This window comes from Rhipicephalus microplus, chromosome 1 (genome assembly GCF_043290135.1).
Source record: "Rhipicephalus microplus isolate Deutch F79 chromosome 1, USDA_Rmic, whole genome shotgun sequence".
NCBI classification, from domain to species: domain Eukaryota; kingdom Metazoa; phylum Arthropoda; class Arachnida; order Ixodida; family Ixodidae; genus Rhipicephalus; species Rhipicephalus microplus.
In genome coordinates, this window is record NC_134700.1 from 211,200,209 (window position 1) to 211,210,784 (window position 10,576).

The 10,576-nt window shown below is 44.7% G+C and overlaps 1 protein-coding gene across 1 annotated transcript; it reads right to left on the minus strand.

The window, feature by feature from the left end:
- Positions 1-6,264: 6,264 nt before the first annotated feature.
- LOC142805453 (domesticated amidase effector 2-like) lies at positions 6,265-8,829 on the minus strand. The gene is made up of 3 exons (XM_075891184.1): positions 8,672-8,829; positions 7,077-7,342; positions 6,265-6,487 (listed from the first exon to the last, which is right to left on the minus strand). The coding sequence occupies exons 1-3, from the start codon at positions 8,721-8,723 to the stop codon at positions 6,383-6,385; spliced, it is 423 nt and encodes a 140-aa protein (XP_075747299.1). The 5' UTR covers positions 8,724-8,829; the 3' UTR covers positions 6,265-6,382.
- Positions 8,830-10,576: the final 1,747 nt, after the last annotated feature.

Here is a 10,576-nt window from a genome sequence, read left to right on the forward strand (position 1 = left end):
GCACCGTTTTTAGCTATTTCCACAAACATGATTACCTTCACATTTCAACAAGTTATGCAGCTGCTGAGTAGGGCTATATAACTAGCAACCAGCCTCGGCTGTTCTGACATTCTGTCGAAGTTATCTCTATTAAGAATCGAATCACAGCCCTTTTACGAGTGGCCGGGCTTGATTGCAGAAAAGGCTGACGCATTTCAAAGGAGAGGGCGTGGGGTAGTATGCCAATACACTCATGCACTTATTTGAGTATTTGTTAAAGAAATAACAGTTAGTCATGGTTATCCGGAACAAGAAACAACAGAGAAGGAAAGGCAGGGACGTTAACCGGACCACTAAAGCCGGTTATCTGGAAACTCGCCATGGTATTTATGGTGCTCAAATGCTGACTCTAAATGTCGTGGGATCGAAACCCGGCTGCTACGGACGCATTTAGATGAAGGCGAGATGCGAGAGGCGGGTGTACTTTGATTTGGGCGCACGTTAAGGAAACCCAGGTGGTCAAAATTTCCTCTATGGCATCCCTGATAATTTCATCGTGGTTTTGAGACCTGAAACCCAAACAAATATTGAAGGTATCCCGAGTATGCCACTTCAACATGCTCCTTAATACCATGAAGTTCTTGACACGTTGAACCCCATAGTTTAATTTCGATTCACTGCCCGAAGCACACGTTATTCAGGTGCCTCATCTAAATAGATGGGAATATAGTATAGTATTGGTAAAAGAGGCACTAAATTACTGCGTGAAAGCTCCGAGCTTGTCTGTTCGTGCCACTGTAGCACCACCGAATACAGTGAAGCGCCATAGGCTCTCTTCGTCAAAGCAGTGACCATCAATGGCATTCGAGGCATCGTGCAGATCGATAGGCAGAGCCGCAGAAGCGAGAAGGGTATACGTCACGCTATACATGTAGAGGGAAAACGGTAAATGCAAGAAAGGCTGGGTGGTTAACTATAGTTGAGGTAACGGGTATGCTACGATAAGCTTTGCAAAGAAAGGGGAGTTGAAAGTTGATGTTAATGAAGGGACACCGGGAGCACGTATGCGCAACGTCCCAATCTAACCACTCTTGGGCGGAATACATCACTCGTCAATCACGACACACACAATTAGTCAACAGTCATACGCAACAGTCGCTTGTTTTTGAAATAAATTCACAGTGCCTTCGTCGACTAACTCCGATGACCTGCGAGAACGTCCCTCGAGAAACGTGCTGCAGGAAAAGCCATAAAGGAATTACCCGGACAACTGATTGAAAGCTACAAAAGCCTGGTGGAGGATCGCTCATCTATCTTCTTTTTCTCGAACGAGACTGAAAATAGCACCGTCGTAGACACGGTATCTTAAATTAAGAAATGGGTATCCCAGCTGGAGTCTGCTTTTACAGTGATGCTGTCTTATATCGATCTCACATGGGGCACTGCTAATGGCGTTTAGGCCTGATAGGAGTCAATTTTGCCAATCATTGGTTCCCTGCGGCAGCTGCGTAAACGAGCCGATCACGATCGACGAATTCAATCCGGATCAGGCCCGATCGCAATCTCTGACCGTGTGAAACTGGCATTTTAGTCTACCCTGTGACGCCTTTGTCGTACTAGTATTGGGAGTAGTAGGCGTCACGCTGCTCACGATACCAGAGGGATGAGCGAATAAAGAAAGAAAAAGAAATGGGGGTGATGGCGCCAAATGACGATGATGATTCTCGAAACGACTGTGGCCACGTTGGATGATGGTGATGACGCGCGTGACCTCGCTATATACATTAGCTTACAGCTTCACTGATTTTCGCAACTTGTAACTTGTTTAACATCATTTTTTTTATTCTAATAATAGAATGCCAGCTGTACCCACCCACTTTGGACTCGCAGCTGCTGCTTTTCTAACAAGGCCATGGCACTGTCAACATTCCATTCATCACTGTTCAGCAATTAGCACCTTTTTTGCGCATTTTTTAGATAGTCATTGTCAACGTAGTCCTTGTTAACCGAGCAACGACATTACCACCAAACATTCTGGACTATTCTGAATAATAGGACGCTTTCTTACCACGTAATTTACAGTCTCACGCCAATGACCCAGTGACGTTTCATTTTTCTTAAGACAAATTCACAAACTCTGTAGTGCATGACCATCTGTACTGACTTGTCATATTAATTCAGCGTCACGCTGCATGCTGCCCTACTTTGTTTTCGAGAAAAGATGTATTTTATTGTACTGCCTGATGTGCGCGTTCTTTATCGCTGTTCTAGCTTATGTGCGACATTTTAATTTCCACGGTAATACCATGGCTACAAAGCTCGTTGGGCCGCCTGTTAAATGCCTGCATTTAAAGTGAATCATCCGTACGTCACTTCAGTTGCTCAACTGTGTAACTGCCGTGGCATTGCGAATGAGCTCAGACATGAATCTTGTAAATAAAACGACAACAATGACTTTATACCCTAAAATCCTGATATGATTGTGAGGCCGCCATATAGTCAAGGGCTCCAGAAATTCTGACCATCTAGTGTTCTTCAGCGTGCACTGACTTCCCACAGTACATGAACCTCTAGCATATCGCCTCCATCGAAGTGCTACAACCGCGGCCACGACCAAACTCGTGACCTTAGGGTCAGCAGCTGATAACATCAAGGACTGGGGCTTTATTGATGGTTGCCGAGGCCGCATAGCTATGATGGTGCAGCAGAAGAGCACCCGTGTATTTGTATTTGGGCATATAGGTACACGTGAAGTACCCCAATGCCATGAAAATTTTGTAGTCCCCCTGGGGGCCCCTCGTAATGATATGGTGGTTATAGCACACGAAACTCAGAAACTTGCTGAACACACGTCTCGATTTGCCGTGCGGGTCGTCCGGAAACCAGGTCGTCTTTATTTTCGAGCTATGATGTTACCTTATCGCAAACGCAAGCGCACTCCTTTCTTTCATTCCTTCCGCGCAGTACATCTGATTGGAATTAGTAGTGTGTGCGGCAGTTTACCAAGTTTGAGGAACAGTCATTCCGCAGGTGCAACTTCTTCCTTCACGTTGCAAAAAAAAAAACACAAAAATATGATGTGATGTGTCACTACCAGGTTTACGCACAGCGCCTATATAGTTTTTACCCATGATGACGATGTTTGGTGCTTTGTGGCGCAACGGGCATCTTAGCGCTCTTACCCATGAGTGTATTTTGTGGCATTCCACACACATTAAAGAAAATTCATCGCCCTGGTAGTTCATGCTTTAGGAAAGCCGAAGCACTCGATGTACATTTCTCTTCAGGTGAACTTGTCGCATTGTAAGAAGTAAGGAAGAAGAAAGACAATTTTGCATTGCACGCAAAATAGTTGAAGCTAGGGCATGCACTTCCAGATAGACAAAAACTTTGTTAAAATAGGTAAAAACTTCTAAAAATACCTTGAAGCAGAGCGTCACATAACATACGTTTCAGATCACACCCGTCATCATCATCAGTCGGATACACCCACTGGCGGGCAAAGACATCTCCCATGTGTTTCCGACAAACCGGTTCCCATGTTTCCTGCGGCCGCGTTATGACTGCAAACTTTCGAGTATGATCTGCCCACCTAACTTTAAGCCTCCCCCTCACGCGCTTACTTCTCTCGAGGTATAATGCTGTGGGACATGTGAAACGCATAAGTCCGGAGGTTGTTTTTTTTTTTTTGGTTGAGACGTGGTAAGCGCAGGATAACCTCACAGCCAAACGTTATCACATCAGAGCATGGCTTGCTACTATATACTCACAAAGTTGTAGTTTGTTACCCCCTGCTCCATTGCCTTTCCGCATTCATCATCCCGTCACGGTGGTCTAGTGGCTAAGGTACTCGGCTGCTGGCCCGCAGGTCGCTGGATTGAATTCCAGCTGCGACGGCTGCATTTCCGATGGAGGCGGAAATGTTGTAGGTTCGTGTGCTCAGATTTTGGTCCACGCTAAAGAACCCCAGGTGGTCGAAATTTTCGGAGCCCTCCACTACGGCGTCTCTTATAATGATTTGGTGGTTTCGGGACGCCAAACCACACATATCAATCAATCAGATCCAGGACTTGTTTTTTTTTATTGTACGCACGATACCAAGCTAGCTGTGCACTTTAAACAAGAGCACGCAGAAAGGGCGTCCTTTTGTCCGCAGAGAACAATCGTCACTTGCCTTGCTTGCTTTTCATTTCAAATGTGAAGCATTTATTAGAGAATTTTGGCCACTTTGAGCGCATTCATCTATCTAGCCGTTTACGTTTGGGTGCTCTTGTGGTCACCGCCTTAACTTGGCGTGAACCAAAACTAGCATGAAAAAGTAAGATGGTTTGACAAATATGACATGCTGGCCAAGACATGAATAATGTCACAATCCCGTCGCGTACGTTGTCAAACACTTCCCGCCAGGCAGTGGCACATACCTACGGGTGGGTATGTGCCACTAATATGCGGGTATGTGCCACAGGTGAATGACACTTAGTACCTACCCAGGAACGACGAGAGCACACATGGACAATTTTAACGCACGAGTGTTAAGCAATACTCGACATCGGTAGCGTCAACCCGACGAGTGCAAAGAAAAAATGTCAGGGTCCCAGCTAGAATTGAACCCAAGCATTCTGCGTGGCAATGAAGCATTCTACCACAAAGCTACGCCAGGTCTCGGAACAACTTTTTAAATAGACGCTAATCTTAGTGAAACGTCAAGAATGGTTGCACTGCTGGCTACCTAAATTTTGAAAGCATTGCATACGTGCTTCTTTGATACAGCCGTCACGTCGTGTCAACGTCAATTGTTGTTAGTTTTTATGCACTGAAGTTGATTTATGTAGCAGTGTCCAGGGTCAGCATCTTCGCCAGCATAAGCGCTTCATATCAGCTTCATGGTGTTGCTAATACGCATGTTTCTGTTGGCATCGTTGCGCAAGTGCAAACAAGTGGCTATATAGACATCTGCAACACTTCAACACATGTCTGTGCATGCAACATTTGTACAAATATTTAGCTTCATTTCATGACGTGTCGATCAATAACAAAAAAATTTTCAACACGGTCACCTTCCCACGCATGCTTCGCATAACGTTGATTCCCAGGTACCTGGGATCTGCCAAATTTTCTTGAAAACACAGAACTCGCTCTTCCCTATTGAGAGACTCGAAGGTACACGGGTTCGATCCTGGCTGCTGCGCACATTTTGTTGGAGGCCAGAATGCGAGATGCACGTGTTCTGTGTGACGTCAGTGCCCGTTGAAGAACGTCAGGTGGTCGAAATTCCCGGAGCCATCCGTTACGGCGTCTCGCATCATCATTCTGGTTTTCATACGTCATAAACGCAGATATCATTACATTTCCTATCGAAATGCTATGTCGCGCTAATAGAGCACATGTGTCTGTATACGCTGGTGAGTACGTGGACCATGGTAATAACGCAAGGTAAGCAAGGAAGGTCGACAACAGTTATAATTGCGCGGCAGAGATACTTTCTCACATGCTCAATTTTCCTTAAGAGTGGGCAGATAACGCTCATTCATGGCGCAAAAAAGCGTAAGCCTTAACGCACGGCCTAACTTTCATGCTTTCATGGCTGAGCACTTGACATGCATCGACAATCAATATTGAAAGGACGTATATAGACAACAGTATAGTGTCATACGTGCCAAGCAACAACTACAGGGAGATCAGCGTTGTCATGACGGCAAGGTGCATGTGCCTGCGTCATGAAAATGAACCAACCGTTTGTTCTATTTTGCTTGCTCTTTCTTTACGTATTAAGAATATAAAATAAACTGCGTAACTGTTGAAGCGGCACTATACAGCCCGAAATACAATGTAATTTTGTGCTTTACTTGCGCTGTAAGTAGCTGACAGGCATGCGATTGTCTGCACATATCGTGTTTACATTGTTGCTACCGCGATAGTGACTCTGTTAAGTCAATTTTACAGTTTTCGTCTCTCTACCCCGTCGTCTTAGAGTACAGATTACAGATTGACCACGGCTGCGTAAGCGAAAGATCTGTGCTGCAGTACTGGGGCTGTCCTATAGATATGTGCTGTGTGCGTCGTTCAGTATCCATCTTGCCGGGATTGTTGGCAAAGCTTTATGAAATTATCAGGCAATTCCTCCCCAGCACATGCTGTTAAAAAAGGGGGAGTGAACATTGACGGTTCGTTACTGTGTTTTCCGGTAGTGTTACGTTTGCAATCAAATACTCACGGGCGAGAGCTATCGTTTTTCCACACAAACAAACAGTAAACAATGCATGCCTGAGTAGATTTTCACGCCAATTATTTGCATATGCAACATATTTCCAGTGTTTTTATTTTTTCAGATTAGGCGGATCGCCAACAGACCCGAGATTACATGTCCAGTGGTTGCCTTGTAGCTTATCTTGTGAAGTTTGAATCACAGCTCAATCATATAGAAGTTGTCGCCGTTGTAGTTTGGTTTTGAGTTTCCGTAGCGGATCTTACGGCGGTCGACTGCAGCGGTGTTCCATTGGTCATAAACCTGAAAAAGATTGTGCGACTTAACAGTTGCTGTCGAAGCAGAGAGAAAAAAAGTAAAGAAAAAATGGCAAGCATTCCTGAACAAACATTTATGAACATAACAACCACCTTCGTGGAGCAGAAACCTGCGGTGATACCTATTGATTGCCACTGGTAAACAATATCAGTCATTAAGTTCAGCGTTTGCAGAAACAAATGAGTCTATGGGTAGCTTATAACACTGTTAAACTGTTTGAAGCAGGGCGAGGCTTCAGGAATTTATTATGGCAAGGTATCGTGCGCGTGCAATAAGCGAAGACAGGAGGGAAATTGACATACAAGCGCTAACAACTCGCAACCCTTTTGTCATGAAAGATTGTTACTAGTTAGCAATGCGTTAGTTCCTTATGCGTTAGGACGTGATTCCCTATATGAAGATGTCACTTCCAGTTAGAAAGAGTATCGCTGAAGACTTTCATTCACGGGAGCCACTCATTGCGTTTGAGAATATTTGCCTGTGTTTACAGTGATTCTGTTCTCTTGAATTTAATGATACTATTGATGCATGAGTGTTCAGAACATAAATGGACCCGCCGGAACTGCCAGCTCACCCAAATGCCGTCCGATGCACATGACTCGAAGATCGCTGCGTGTCCCCTGTATTTGTTGCCGTCCAGAAATGTGGCGATGGCGGACCAGCGGGGCACGCTCCCACAGTTGCTGCGTACGTGCTTGCCTCGGCGCCAGCTGTGGGTCGTGTACTGGCGAAGGCCCGTGCATTTCTCTTTGACCAGCGCCACGCACTCCTTGCCGTCGACACCGATCACCCAGTTGCCCTTGAATGGCGCAGGATTGGCACAACCAATGGCCTGGCTGGCTTCGTGTTCAAGACAGAGATAGAAAGAGAAAAATGAGATATGGTAAATGAAGACGAGACGCAACAGGCACGACGTATCATGGCACTGTGATTTTCCACTGTGATTTTGCTAATACTGTGCCAGACGTGTTCCGCAATGTCTGCGACTTGAAACGTCAGTCTCAAAAGAAGCATACTTGATGATTGACAATAACAACAATTGTGGTGTTCTACGTCCCAAAACCACGATACAATTACAAGGGATGCCGTGGTGGAGGGCCCTGTACGTTTTGACCACGTGGTGTTCTCTAATGGGCACTAAAATCGCACAGTACATAGCTCTAGGGTTTCACCTCAATCGAAATGCGATTGCCGTGGGCAGGAATCATTTTGGTATTGACTGTTAGAAGTTAAAATGACAATATATATGCCCTGCCTTCATCACTGAAAAAACGCCGAGTGGTGAGCAATGAACTTTGTAACCTCAAGCCGACTGAGTGGCAAAACTACGCGCATATAGTGTATCAGGCTCGCCCACAGTAAAATAATTACATGACGCCGGAGACTGCAAGTGCCGAATTCTTTAGTTATTGAACGCCTTACATGACATTGGATAATGGTGAAAAATGTATAAGAAGCACAAGTTAGGCAACTAGTACCGGCTGAAGTCTGTACAGGGCCCGCTCTATATTTTGCGTTATGATAGGATGCGACTATACTGAGCAGCTCGGCTTTCCTTACTATATGCTTCGCGGTAGCCGCATTATCGATGGAGGCAAAAATGGTTGAGGACCATGTGCTTCGATTTAGGTGCACGTTAATAATTCCCAGGTGGTCAAAATTTTCGGAGCCCTTCACTACAGCGTACCTCATAATCATACGGTGATTTTGGGACGTGAAATATAAAAGCTTGGCCTATAACTATCTACCTTATCTCAGCATCTATCGCAAAAGATTAGGACAGAGACAAGCCGATAAAGATGGTTTCACTCTGTCCTTATCTTGCACACCAGATGCTGAAATTGAGTTCCAAATTGTCTATTTTTAGTTACTCAGGTTCTGGAAACGATAGCGGAACTCATTAAAACTTACTTTTCTTGGCCAACGGCACCCGGCAGTTTTCTTTCTAATAAATATACTGTCAGCAGCCTAATATCTTGTCAGCAGTGTAATATCTTGTAGCAAGCCTTGCGCACTAACGGAGAAAATCATATAGCAGAATTTGTCCAGTGCAAGCATTTCTGTGCTGAACCCACCATTTTAATGTGTTAATGGCATCAAATTTTTCGTATACTAAGGTGAAGCGTGTTATACTTTCGAAAAGCCCCCCAAAAAAGTTGTCAAACTTACCAACAGCCATGCCGAGCACTAAAAGAACCACGGAGACAACGGAACCTCTCATCACTGACTTGATGCAAGTGCCAACTAGAGCTCACCTGAAAGACAAAACTGGCGGAACGGATGAGCGTGTGTTTATATGTGAGGCTATAATCTTTGCGGGGATTTCCTGATAGCGTTGCGGTCGTGTTGAGGGGCGTATAGGCGGGAGCAACGCTTGCACTGTCTGTTTGCAGCGCAGATATTTTTAATCTTTTACGTTAGCCACTGACTGCACAAAGATAGCTTTCATGCAGTAATTCACAAAAGCTTGGCTCTGATATTGCGCAGAAAAAACAATGAAGGGCGATATGGCTCTGTTATTGTGCGAGTGGAGAAAAGAAAGAAAGAAAGACGTGAAATGAGCTTATCAAAACAGCTCGGCACGTGTACTTACCCATGACAAATTCTGCAGGCATGTAAGCTACCTCTACTGAAGTTTCTCTTCGTACGCGCCAAGAGTAACTGCTGGCTGTGCACTCTGCCCGCAGGTCTTCGCTGTGCGAATATAACCTGTTTTAAATCAATGCGACTGAAAGCAGGGCTACTTTTAGGTTCCTTTTTCTGCTTTTCTTCCAACAGCAAGTACTGCAGCTACTTTTCCCGCAACGCTCAAGTGATGTCGACAGTCACCAGGGTCTGTCGAGAGAATCCCGTCGTGCAGCCCACGTTTTCGTGGCCAGCAATGTCTGACAGACAAATGGGCGCAGTTGTATGAACCATTAAGAGCGTTGCGAGGTATGAGCGTTGCGAGGTATTAGGCAAGCACCACTCACAGGCCACGCGTGAGACAGTTGAAGCATATCACATAAACAAATTTGAAGGCACATGTGTAAGTACCCCATCAGTTGTGCTAGTGCAGAAAGATATTGCATATCTCGATCAATTTTAGGCCATGTATTTGTTCAATCAACAAGAGACAACAGTTTTGCTGACACTGTTTCACAGTGAGTGTAAACTGCACACTTCTACGCATGCCCATTCTCTTCTTTTTTTTTTCGCCTATATATGTACACTACTCCGTTATTAAATCATTGTTGAAAGTCAGCGCTCTTTTCGGTCCTCATTTCATTGCTTCTGTAGTGACACTATTTTTAATTTTAAGCTGCATTGTTCGCATATTCAGACACGGTTTTGACATGGCTGGTAGCTGCGTGGTTGCACCCAGTCTTGCACCGCTAGTGCAAGCTACGCGCATTTTTCTTTCAATGCAGCTCGAAGGCTTCGCTCGTGTAGAACTGCTTACCGTTTTTCGTGCAACATTGAAAGATTGCATAGAAGCAAGCAAGAACGAGAACAGGAAATTCAGGAGCCCTGCGCCGCTATCGAGAAAACGGTCGCAAGCGATACTTAGTGCAGGCGTTCCTTAATTTGCTACAGAATCAATGGAAGAAGGTAACCCTGAGGCTAGTACAGACGTCAATATCTGTTGGTTTAAATTATTGCTAACGTTCTATGCGATGTGTTCAGATGAGCACCGACCAAAGGGGGAGGCGACTATATGTGTGGAATTAAACATTTATATGGGCTGGAAATATCTTTATAGATGGACATGAACTTTCTTTTTGCGTAAGTGATCACGAATGTTTAGAGAAAAAAACAGTTCTTTCCCTACAGGTAAAGAAAAAATAAAGCTTTTGCAACTTTGAGATTTGACAATGTTGGAAGCTTATCACTAAAAAAGTAACGCGTTGTCACTACTAAATTTAGTTTTTCGTAAGTCTGCCTCACTATTACTATCGCCGTACAGAAGGTTACTTTGTCACTAAGCGAATTTTCAAAAGATTGCTGAACCTTGATTTTTGAGCATGCAGTTGCTTTTAAAAAAATGATTTGCTGGACAAACTTGAAGGAAAACAAGGGAGACAGGAAAGAGCG